General features: G+C 55.3%; 4 protein-coding genes across 4 annotated transcripts; all 4 read right to left on the bottom strand.

The window, feature by feature from the left end:
* Positions 1–1,368: 1,368 nt before the first annotated feature.
* Positions 1,369–2,427, bottom strand: BESB_064620 (microneme protein MIC17A; the record flags this gene model as incomplete). The annotated part of the gene is made up of 1 exon (XM_029364857.1): positions 1,369–2,427. The coding sequence occupies one exon, from the start codon at positions 2,425–2,427 to the stop codon at positions 1,369–1,371; it is 1,059 nt and encodes a 352-aa protein (XP_029218440.1).
* Positions 2,428–4,496: 2,069 nt separating this feature from the next.
* Positions 4,497–5,552, bottom strand: BESB_064610 (microneme protein MIC17B; the record flags this gene model as incomplete). Its single annotated transcript, XM_029364856.1, has 1 exon — positions 4,497–5,552. The coding sequence occupies one exon, from the start codon at positions 5,550–5,552 to the stop codon at positions 4,497–4,499; it is 1,056 nt and encodes a 351-aa protein (XP_029218439.1).
* A 2,050-nt stretch (positions 5,553–7,602) lies between these two features.
* BESB_064600 (microneme protein MIC17A) lies at positions 7,603–8,676 on the bottom strand (the record flags this gene model as incomplete). The annotated part of the gene is made up of 1 exon (XM_029364855.1): positions 7,603–8,676. The coding sequence occupies one exon, from the start codon at positions 8,674–8,676 to the stop codon at positions 7,603–7,605; it is 1,074 nt and encodes a 357-aa protein (XP_029218438.1).
* Positions 8,677–10,745: 2,069 nt separating this feature from the next.
* Positions 10,746–11,801, bottom strand: BESB_064590 (microneme protein MIC17A; the record flags this gene model as incomplete). The annotated part of the gene is made up of 1 exon (XM_029364854.1): positions 10,746–11,801. One exon carries the CDS (start codon positions 11,799–11,801, stop codon positions 10,746–10,748), a length of 1,056 nt encoding a protein of 351 aa, XP_029218437.1.
* Positions 11,802–12,004: the final 203 nt, after the last annotated feature.

The following is a 12,004-nucleotide window of genomic DNA, read 5'->3' as shown; positions in this document are numbered from 1 at the left end:
ACTCGACACACTTGTGAAGAAGCTCGTCCAAGCCAACCTGTGGCCGGCATGCGGCTGACTGCCTCGGAAACAGAGGAATCAAAAAAAAGCAGACTAGGACTTCCGGCATGCGAGGGAGAGGCTGATTTCATGTGCATCCTCGGAAAAGGTCGATAAAGTTTCAGCCTATTTACTCCTGCGTTCCGTTGTTGCATCAGGAGCGTTCTTCTGCAGCATGCGTGCCTCCTGCCTTGATCTACTCTCTGCGTCTCGCCCTCACTCCACATGAGCAGCAGACGGCTGCGAATAGACGACGCATTCGCAGTGTTCGCCGAAGACGAGGGGGAACGGAAACACAAGCAACAGCGTCTACTCCGCTCGTTGCCATACGCGTCGGCTCAGTACAGCAGCTTACCCACGAAGGCACAAAACGGTGGAGTCGCGTTGCAGCGGCCTCTAGCGTGCGAGTTTTCTCCGATGTCAGTGGACGCCAACAAACAGATATGTCAGAGGGCGCTCGTTTTACAGTGGAAGGCGGACGCAGGCGGCCTGGCCCCAGCAGACTCGGAAACCAGGCAACAGTTCGAAACTACTCTGATTGCACGTGGGAGCCGGCAGGTCACGGAACGACCCTATGTAAGCGTCAACGCTCCGCGCCAGGCAGCAGCCCCGTGCGTCCGCTTCTACTGGTGCACCGCCACAGGTCTGCCACAGAGAGTTCGCAGAGTTCCTTGATGGGTGTTCCGCCGCTGGCAACGCGGCGGTTTCGAACGAAAAAAATTCGGAATTGTAGGTAGTATGGCGAGCAGAAGTTCGTTATGAGATCAACAATAAACCTAACCCGCTGTTGCCGCATGCGCTTCTCTACTACGGATGGACTGCCGCTTCACAAACGCAACGGCCGGGCTTGCTACCAAAGGAGACAAAACACACTGGGGGTCATTAAGGAAGAAGGGGAGACGCTTCAGTCTGCAGCTCGAACACTGTCACCCGTTTCGGTCCGTGTCGTGACGCTGAAATTACCATTTGAGTTGGAAAAAAGCTGGGAACCCTCTCTGGGGCTGCGCGAACTCAATCGAGGTAACACCACGTGGTTGGGGTTGCACGATACCACGTCCTACTGCGTTTCACAAGCAAAGTCCGAGGGCTAGCCACTATGGCTCGTCAACATGAAGAATGATGCTATCGTCTCGTACGCCGCCTACACTGGGCGTTTCCGATGCATGGGCATGATCCCTGTAGTCCATCGCAACGGCTACAAATGCGCCCTCGCGCTTCGGGGAAGGCAGATGACACCAGGTTGCTAGCCACCTAAGGCGCCTCGGCAGGCACTGCCACCCGCGGCAACTGTGTCCAGGGCCCTAAGCCAGTCAACAACATGCACGCGTCTCACTCAGGTGTGACGCTCCCTCCTCTCGACGACGAGTCAGTCTGCGGCACAGCCCCCAAGCCTGACAGGGTACACCCCTCGTTGTTGAAATGGAAAAAGGCGCATTTGTTGTTTTCCCAACAACTCAGTTGACACGCAGCAAAGGTGCCCACTTCCGACCGTGGATGCGTAGCGACCTCATCTCCTGTGTACTTCGTCTGCTCCGCGACCACAGTCGTCGGCAACCCACAATGTTTCGGCCCCGAGAATACACCATCCTTCCTAACCTTGCTGTTTGGAACCTGAGACCCTGCTTTGTGATGACACATGCTGGAGCCGGAATCCCACGAGAAGTACTCGCACCGCTCGTCGTTGAGGCATTTCTTTTGACACTCTGCCGCCGTTGGCGTCGACACCTCCTTTCCAATATCGTTCTTGGGGTAGTCAGTGTTAGGCATGATGCACCAGTGGGCCGCACATGTCTTGGTACCGGCTGTCAACTTGTTATTAGGATGCAGTGCCAGCAGAGCCTGCTCTCTAGTCTTGATATGGCATAACTTCTGCTGTTTATCGAAAAGAAAGTAGTGACAAGCTTGTTCGGCCTGGCAGGCCGCCTCACACGCGCTGAAAGTGTTCACACCAGGCTGCCCTCGCTCCGAAAGGTTTGGCTCTCCCTTGAAATCATACCCCTCGATGACACAGATAGGGCAACGCTTCGGACCAGCCACAGCGTTCACGTTCTCCACGCCTTCCCGCGGTTTGTGTGAGTGGAGGATGCATCGTTTGGTGTCGGTCAAGTAAGTGAACCACACGCACTGCGGATGCTGGTTGCACACCTTTTGGCAACCGCTGAAGTCACTGATGTCGTTCAATTCGCTCACCATGAAGCTACGGTACTGCCTGCCTCTGGTAACACAGCCGGCAGATGTTACCTGAGTTTCGACAAAGGAATGGGCACCGGCCGCTTGTGTCCGCAGCCCTTGGTGCCGAATCGCCTCCGTAACTCTGGGCAGACTCAGCGCTGCAGTGGCAATAAAAAGAGTGAGCCACGGAGGCAGGTCCGCCCTGGAAAAACGCATGGTTGCTAAGGCGCGATCAGTGGCGTGACGCTGCAACGGGGGAAGCATGCGCTCACGAGCGTGTGTTGACGCAAGGAGGAAACGAGAGAAACCCACGTTTGCTGGAGTCACACGTGCTATACCGACTGAAAGGGGAAATCAGAAAGGAAGAACGTTAAGTGGTGCTTCAGCTTAGACGTTTCATGCCGCTGTCCCCACGTGGCTAGTTGGTCTCCCCCACCCCACGGCGGCGGTGAGGCGGCACCATCGAACTCCCCATCGCTAGCTGTTGCATATGGAGGATGTGCCCCGCGTGCAGAGGCATCATCGCTTCTGCACGATGGATCGACGCCTCGGTGTGTGTTGGGGAAACCGTCAGGTTTACCTGCACACAGACACCGCCTGCAATTCTGTCGTAAATGCTTGTGTTAATATAATTTTCTGCTTTGTGTGAATAAGACCCGCATTCTGCCGGTTAGAAGCGACTATCAAAGTGGTCATTCAAAACAAAATTCATAGCGCCGAAATACAGTTGAAATGATAGAAAGCGGTAGACGGAAATTTGAATTGTGAAAGGTGATTGATTGTACAGAGCAGTTCATCATAGGCCTCGGCGAACGAAGGCAGGTACATTCCTATTCCTTGTGAGGTCGAGGCCTCTACAGAAGCAGGTCGATCCAGGTGTATGTACTGGGAGATTAGAGGAAAACCGAAAGAGGAGGCGAGGCACTCGACACACTTGTGAAGAAGCTCGTCCAAGCCAACCTGTGGCCGGCATGCGGCTGACTGCCTCGGAAACAGAGGAATCAAAAAAAAGCAGACTAGGACTTCCGGCATGCGAGGGAGAGGCTGATTTCATGTGCATCCTCGGAAAAGGTCGATAAAGTTTCAGCCTATTTACTCCTGCGTTCCGTTGTTGCATCAGGAGCGTTCTTCTGCAGCATGCGTGCCTCCTGCCTTGATCTACTCTCTGCGTCTCGCCCTCACTCCACATGAGCAGCAGACGGCTGCGAATAGACGACGCATTCGCAGTGTTCGCCGAAGACGAGGGGGAACGGAAACACAAGCAACAGCGTCTACTCCGCTCGTTGCCATACGCGTCGGCTCAGTACAGCCGCTTACCCACGAAGGCACAAAACGGTGGAGTCGCGTTGCAGCGGCCTCTAGCGTGCGAGTTTTCTCCGATGTCAGTGGACGCCAACAAACAGATATGTCAGAGGGCGCTCGTTTTACAGTGGAAGGCGGACGCAGGCGGCCTGGCCCCAGCAGACTCGGAAACCAGGCAACAGTTCGAAACTACTCTGATTGCACGTGGGAGCCGGCAGGTCACGGAACGACCCTATGTAAGCGTCAACGCTCCGCGCCAGGCAGCAGCCCCGTGCGTCCGCTTCTACTGGTGCACCGCCACAGGTCTGCCACAGAGAGTTCGCAGAGTTCCTTGATGGGTGTTCCGCCGCTGGCAACGCGGCGGTTTCGAACGAAAAAAATTCGGAATTGTAGGTAGTATGGCGAGCAGAAGTTCGTTATGAGATCAACAATAAACCTAACCCGCTGTTGCCGCATGCGCTTCTCTACTACGGATGGACTGCCGCTTCACAAACGCAACGGCCGGGCTTGCTACCAAAGGAGACAAAACACACTGGGGGTCATTAAGGAAGAAGGGGAGACGCTTCAGTCTGCAGCTCGAACACTGTCACCCGTTTCGGTCCGTGTCGTGACGCTGAAATTACCATTTGAGTTGGAAAAAAGCTGGGAACCCTCTCTGGGGCTGCGCGAACTCAATCGAGGTAACACCACGGGGTTGCACGATACCACGTCCTACTGCGTTTCACAAGCAAAGTCCGAGGGCTAGCCACTATGGCTCGTCAACATGAAGAATGATGCTATCGTCTCGTACGCCGCCTACACTGGGCGTTTCCGATGCATGGGCATGATCCCTGTAGTCCATCGCAACGGCTACAAATGCGCCCTCGCGCTTCGGGGAAGGCAGATGACACCAGGTTGCTAGCCACCTAAGGCGCCTCGGCAGGCACTGCCACCCGCGGCAACTGTGTCCAGGGCCCTAAGCCAGTCAACAACATGCACGCGTCTCACTCAGGTGTGACGCTCCCTCCTCTCGACGACGAGTCAGTCTGCGGCACAGCCCCCAAGCCTGACAGGGTACACCCCTCGTTGTTGAAATGGAAAAAGGCGCATTTGTTGTTTTCCCAACAACTCAGTTGACACGCAGCAAAGGTGCCCACTTCCGACCGCCGATGCGTAGCGACCTCATCTCCTGTGTACTTCGTCTGCTCCGCGACCACAGTCGTCGGCAACCCACAATGTTTCGGCCCCGAGAATACACCATCCTTCCTAACCTTGCTGTTTGGAACCTGAGACCCTGCTTTGTGATAACACAACTTGGAGCCGGAATCCCACGAGAAGTACTCGCACCGCTCGTCGTTGAGGCATTTCTTTTGACACTCTGCCGCCGTTGGCGTCGACACCTCCTTTCCAATATCGTTCTTGGGGTAGTCAGTGTTAGGCATGATGCACCAGTGGGCCGCGCACGTTTTAGGACCGGCTGCGTAGTTCTGATCAGGATGGAGCGCGAGCAGCGCATTATCTCTAACCTTGAAATAGCAATGCCTGCCTTTATCAAAAAGAAAGTAGTGACAAGACTGCTCGGCCTGGCAGGCCGCCTCGCACGCGCTGAGGGTGTTCACGCCAGGCTGCCCTCGGTCCACAAGGCTTGGCTCTCCCTTGAAATCATACCCCTCGATGACACAGATAGGGCAACGCTTCGGACCAGCCACAGCGTTCACGTTCTCCACGCCTTCCCGCGGTTTGTGTGAGTGGAGGATGCATCGTTTGGTGTCGGTCAAGTAAGTGAACCACACGCACTGCGGATGCTGGTTGCACACCTTTTGGCAACCGCTGAAGTCACTGATGTCGTTCAATTCGCTCACCATGAAGCTACGGTACTGCCTGCCTCTGGTAACACAGCCGGCAGATGTTACCTGAGTTTCGACAAAGGAATGGGCACCGGCCGCTTGTGTCCGCAGCCCTTGGTGCCGAATCGCCTCCGTAACTCTGGGCAGACTCAGCGCTGCAGTGGCAATAAAAAGAGTGAGCCACGGAGGCAGGTCCGCCCTGGAAAAACGCATGGTTGCTAAGGCGCGATCAGTGGCGTGACGCTGCAACGGGGGAAGCATGCGCTCACGAGCGTGTGTTGACGCAAGGAGGAAACGAGAGAAACCCACGTTTGCTGGAGTCACACGTGCTATACCGACTGAAAGGGGAAATCAGAAAGGAAGAACGTTAAGTGGTGCTTCAGCTTAGACGTTTCATGCCGCTGTCCCCACGTGGCTAGTTGGTCTCCCCCACCCCACGGCGGCGGTGAGGCGGCACCATCGAACTCCCCATCGCTAGCTGTTGCATATGGAGGATGTGCCCCGCGTGCAGAGGCATCATCGCTTCTGCACGATGGATCGACGCCTCGGTGTGTGTTGGGGAAACCGTCAGGTTTACCTGCACACAGACACCGCCTGCAATTCTGTCGTAAATGCTTGTGTTAATATAATTTTCTGCTTTGTGTGAATAAGACCCGCATTCTGCCGGTTAGAAGCGACTATCAAAGTGGTCATTCAAAACAAAATTCATAGCGCCGAAATACAGTTGAAATGATAGAAAGCGGTAGACGGAAATTTGAATTGTGAAAGGTGATTGATTGTACAGAGCAGTTCATCATAGGCCTCGGCGAACGAAGGCAGGTACATTCCTATTCCTTGTGAGGTCGAGGCCTCTACAGAAGCAGGTCGATCCAGGTGTATGTACTGGGAGATTAGAGGAAAACCGAAAGAGGAGGCGAGGCACTCGACACACTTGTGAAGAAGCTCGTCCAAGCCAACCTGTGGCCGGCATGCGGCTGACTGCCTCGGAAACAGAGGAATCAAAAAAAAGCAGACTAGGACTTCCGGCATGCGAGGGAGAGGCTGATTTCATGTGCATCCTCGGAAAAGGTCGATAAAGTTTCAGCCTATTTACTCCTGCGTTCCGTTGTTGCATCAGGAGCGTTCTTCTGCAGCATGCGTGCCTCCTGCCTTGATCTACTCTCTGCGTCTCGCCCTCACTCCACATGAGCAGCAGACGGCTGCGAATAGACGACGCATTCGCAGTGTTCGCCGAAGACGAGGGGGAACGGAAACACAAGCAACAGCGTCTACTCCGCTCGTTGCCATACGCGTCGGCTCAGTACAGCCGCTTACCCACGAAGGCACAAAACGGTGGAGTCGCGTTGCAGCGGCCTCTAGCGTGCGAGTTTTCTCCGATGTCAGTGGACGCCAACAAACAGATATGTCAGAGGGCGCTCGTTTTACAGTGGAAGGCGGACGCAGGCGGCCTGGCCCCAGCAGACTCGGAAACCAGGCAACAGTTCGAAACTACTCTGATTGCACGTGGGAGCCGGCAGGTCACGGAACGACCCTATGTAAGCGTCAACGCTCCGCGCCAGGCAGCAGCCCCGTGCGTCCGCTTCTACTGGTGCACCGCCACAGGTCTGCCACAGAGAGTTCGCAGAGTTCCTTGATGGGTGTTCCGCCGCTGGCAACGCGGCGGTTTCGAACGAAAAAAATTCGGAATTGTAGGTAGTATGGCGAGCAGAAGTTCGTTATGAGATCAACAATAAACCTAACCCGCTGTTGCCGCATGCGCTTCTCTACTACGGATGGACTGCCGCTTCACAAACGCAACGGCCGGGCTTGCTACCAAAGGAGACAAAACACACTGGGGGTCATTAAGGAAGAAGGGGAGACGCTTCAGTCTGCAGCTCGAACACTGTCACCCGTTTCGGTCCGTGTCGTGACGCTGAAATTACCATTTGAGTTGGAAAAAAGCTGGGAACCCTCTCTGGGGCTGCGCGAACTCAATCGAGGTAACACCACGGGGTTGCACGATACCACGTCCTACTGCGTTTCACAAGCAAAGTCCGAGGGCTAGCCACTATGGCTCGTCAACATGAAGAATGATGCTATCGTCTCGTACGCCGCCTACACTGGGCGTTTCCGATGCATGGGCATGATCCCTGTAGTCCATCGCAACGGCTACAAATGCGCCCTCGCGCTTCGGGGAAGGCAGATGACACCAGGTTGCTAGCCACCTAAGGCGCCTCGGCAGGCACTGCCACCCGCGGCAACTGTGTCCAGGGCCCTAAGCCAGTCAACAACATGCACGCGTCTCACTCAGGTGTGACGCTCCCTCCTCTCGACGACGAGTCAGTCTGCGGCACAGCCCCAAGCCTGACAGGGTACACCCCTCGTTGTTGAAATGGAAAAAGGCGCATTTGTTGTTTTCCCAACAACTCAGTTGACACGCAGCAAAGGTGCCCACTTCCGACCGTGGATGCGTAGCGACCTCATCTCCTGTGTACTTCGTCTGCTCCGCGACCACAGTCGTCGGCAACCCACAATGTTTCGGCCCCGAGAATACACCATCCTTCCTAACCTTGCTGTTTGGAACCTGAGACCCTGCTTTGTGATGACACATGCTGGAGCCGGAATCCCACGAGAAGTACTCGCACCGCTCGTCGTTGAGGCATTTCTTTTGACACTCTGCCGCCGTTGGCGTCGACACCTCCTTTCCAATATCGTTCTTGGGGTAGTCAGTGTTAGGCATGATGCACCAGTGGGCCGCGCACGTTTTAGGACCGGCTGCGTAGTTCTGATCAGGATGGAGCGCGAGCAGCGCATTATCTCTAACCTTGAAATAGCAATGCCTGCCTTTATCAAAAAGAAAGTAGTGACAAGACTGCTCGGCCTGGCAGGCCGCCTCGCACGCGCTGAGGGTGTTCACGCCAGGCTGCCCTCGGTCCACAAGGCTTGGCTCTCCCTTGAAATCATACCCATCGATGACACAGATAGGGCAACGCTTCGGACCAGCCACAGCGTTCACGTTCTCCACGCGTTCCGCCCCTTTCTGTGAGTGGAGAATGCATCGTTTGGTGTCGGTCAAGTAAGTGAACCATTCGCACTGCGGATGCTGGTTGCACACCTTTTGGCAACCGCTGAAGTCACTGATGTCATGGAACGCGCTCAACAAGTAGCTACGGTATTCCCTGCCTCTGGTAACACAACCGGAGGATGTATCCCGAGCTTCGGCGAAGGAATGGGCACCGGCCGCTTGTGTCCGCAGCCCTTGGTGCCGAATCGCCTCCGTAACTCTGGGCAGACTCAGCGCTGCAGTGGCAATAAAAAGAGTGAGCCACGGAGGCAGGTCCGCCCTGGAAAAACGCATGGTTGCTAAGGCGCGATCAGTGGCGTGACGCTGCAACGGGGGAAGCATGCGCTCACGAGCGTGTGTTGACGCAAGGAGGAAACGAGAGAAACCCACGTTTGCTGGAGTCACACGTGCTATACCGACTGAAAGGGGAAATCAGAAAGGAAGAACGTTAAGTGGTGCTTCAGCTTAGACGTTTCATGCCGCTGTCCCCACGTGGCTAGTTGGTCTCCCCCACCCCACGGCGGCGGTGAGGCGGCACCATCGAACTCCCCATCGCTAGCTGTTGCATATGGAGGATGTGCCCCGCGTGCAGAGGCATCATCGCTTCTGCACGATGGATCGACGCCTCGGTGTGTGTTGGGGAAACCGTCAGGTTTACCTGCACACAGACACCGCCTGCAATTCCGTCGTAAATGCTTGTGTTAATATAATTTTCTGCTTTGTGTGAATAAGACCCGCATTCTGCCGGTTAGAAGCGACTATCAAAGTGGTCATTCAAAACAAAATTCATAGCGCCGAAATACAGTTGAAATGATAGAAAGCGGTAGACGGAAATTTGAATTGTGAAAGGTGATTGATTGTACAGAGCAGTTCATCATAGGCCTCGGCGAACGAAGGCAGGTACATTCCTATTCCTTGTGAGGTCGAGGCCTCTACAGAAGCAGGTCGATCCAGGTGTATGTACTGGGAGATTAGAGGAAAACCGAAAGAGGAGGCGAGGCACTCGACACACTTGTGAAGAAGCTCGTCCAAGCCAACCTGTGGCCGGCATGCGGCTGACTGCCTCGGAAACAGAGGAATCAAAAAAAAGCAGACTAGGACTTCCGGCATGCGAGGGAGAGGCTGATTTCACGTGCATCCTCGGAAAAGGTCGATAAAGTTTCAGCCTATTTACTCCTGCGTTCCGTTGTTGCATCAGGAGCGTTCTTCTGCAGCATGCGTGCCTCCTGCCTTGATCTACTCTCTGCGTCTCGCCCTCACTCCACATGAGCAGCAGACGGCTGCGAATAGACGACGCATTCGCAGTGTTCGCCGAAGACGAGGGGGAACGGAAACACAAGCAACAGCGTCTACTCCGCTCGTTGCCATACGCGTCGGCTCAGTACAGCCGCTTACCCACGAAGGCACAAAACGGTGGAGTCGCGTTGCAGCGGCCTCTAGCGTGCGAGTTTTCTCCGATGTCAGTGGACGCCAACAAACAGATATGTCAGAGGGCGCTCGTTTTACAGTGGAAGGCGGACGCAGGCGGCCTGGCCCCAGCAGACTCGGAAACCAGGCAACAGTTCGAAACTACTCTGATTGCACGTGGGAGCCGGCAGGTCACGGAACGACCCTATGTAAGCGTCAACGCTCCGCGCCAGGCAGCAGCCCCGTGCGTCCGCTTCTACTGGTGCACCGCCACAGGTCTGCCACAGAGAGTTCGCAGAGTTCCTTGATGGGTGTTCCGCCGCTGGCAACGCGGCGGTTTCGAACGAAAAAAATTCGGAATTGTAGGTAGTATGGCGAGCAGAAGTTCGTTATGAGATCAACAATAAACCTAACCCGCTGTTGCCGCATGCGCTTCTCTACTACGGATGGACTGCCGCTTCACAAACGCAACGGCCGGGCTTGCTACCAAAGGAGACAAAACACACTGGGGGTCATTAAGGAAGAAGGGGAGACGCTTCAGTCTGCAGCTCGAACACTGTCACCCGTTTCGGTCCGTGTCGTGACGCTGAAATTACCATTTGAGTTGGAAAAAAGCTGGGAACCCTCTCTGGGGCTGCGCGAACTCAATCGAGGTAACACCACGGGGTTGCACGATACCACGTCCTACTGCGTTTCACAAGCAAAGTCCGAGGGCTAGCCACTATGGCTCGTCAACATGAAGAATGATGCTATCGTCTCGTACGCCGCCTACACTGGGCGTTTCCGACGCATGGGCGTGATCCCTGTAGTCCATCGCAACGGCTACAAATGCGCCCTCGCGCTTCGGGGAAGGCAGATGACCCAAGGTTGCTAGCCACCTAAGGCGCCTCGGCAGGCACTGCCACCCGCGGCAACTGTGTCCAGGGCCCTAAGCCAGTCAACAACATGCACGCGTCTCACTCAGGTGTGACGCTCCCTCCTCTCGACGACGAGTCAGTCTGCGGCACAGCCGCCGAGCCTGACAGGGTGCACCCCTCGTTGTTGAAATGGAAAAAGGCGCATTTGTTGTTTTCCCAACAACTCAGTTGACACGCAACAAAGTTGCCCACTTCCCACCGCCGATGCGTAGCGACCTCATCTCCTGTGTACTTCGTCCGCTCCGCGATCACGGTCGTCGGCAACCCACAATGTTTGGGCCCCGAGAATATACCATTCTTCCTAATCTTGCTGTTTGCTACCTGAGAACCTGCTTTTTTATAACAAAACTTGTTGACGGAATCCCACGAGAAGTACTCGCACCGCTCGTCGTTTCGGCATAACTTTTGACAATCTGCCGCCGTTCCAGTCTTCTCCGCCGTTCCAATATCGTTCTTGGGATAGTCGGTGTTAGGCATGATGCACCAGTCGGCCGCACACTTTTTAGGACCGGCTGCGTAGTACGCAGGATGGAGCGCGAGCAGAGCATTCTCTCTAACTTTGAAATGGCACAACTTCTTCTTTGTATCGAAAAGGAAGTAGTGACAAGACTTCTCGGCCTGGCAGCCCGCTTCGCACGCGCTGAGGGTGTTCATGCCACGCTGCCCTCCCTCCGAAAGGTTTGGCTCCCCTTGGAAATCATACCCATCAATGACACAGATAGGGCAACGCTTCGGACCAGCCACAGCGTTCACGTTCTCCACGCCGTCCCGCGGTTTCTGTGAGTGGAGGATGCATCGTTTGGTGTCGGTCAAGTAAGTGAACCACACGCACTGCGGATGCTGGTTGCACACCTTTTGGCAACCGCTGAAGTCTCTGATGCGTTGGAACTCGCTCAACAAGTAGCTACCGTACTCCCTGCCTCTGGAAACACAGCCGGCAGACGTTAGCTGAGTTTCGACAAAGGAATGGGCACCGGCCGCTTGTGTCCGCAGCCCTTGGTGCCGAATCGCCTCCGTAACTCTGGGCAGACTCAGCGCTGCAGTGGCAATAAAAAGAGTGAGCCACGGAGGCAGGTCCGCCCTGGAAAAACGCATGGTTGCTAAGGCGCGATCAGTGGCGTGACGCTGCAACGGGGGAAGCATGCGCTCACGAGCGTGTGTTGACGCAAGGAGGAAACGAGAGAAACCCACGTTTGCTGGAGTCACACGTGCTATACCGACTGAAAGGGGAAATCAGAAAGGAAGAACGTTAAGTGGTGCTTCAGCTTAGACGTTTCATGCCGCTGTCCCCACGTGGC

Source organism: Besnoitia besnoiti, chromosome VI (genome assembly GCF_002563875.1).
Source record: "Besnoitia besnoiti strain Bb-Ger1 chromosome VI, whole genome shotgun sequence".
NCBI classification, from domain to species: Eukaryota; Apicomplexa; class Conoidasida; order Eucoccidiorida; family Sarcocystidae; genus Besnoitia; species Besnoitia besnoiti.
This window is presented reverse-complemented; position numbering and strand designations above follow the sequence as displayed.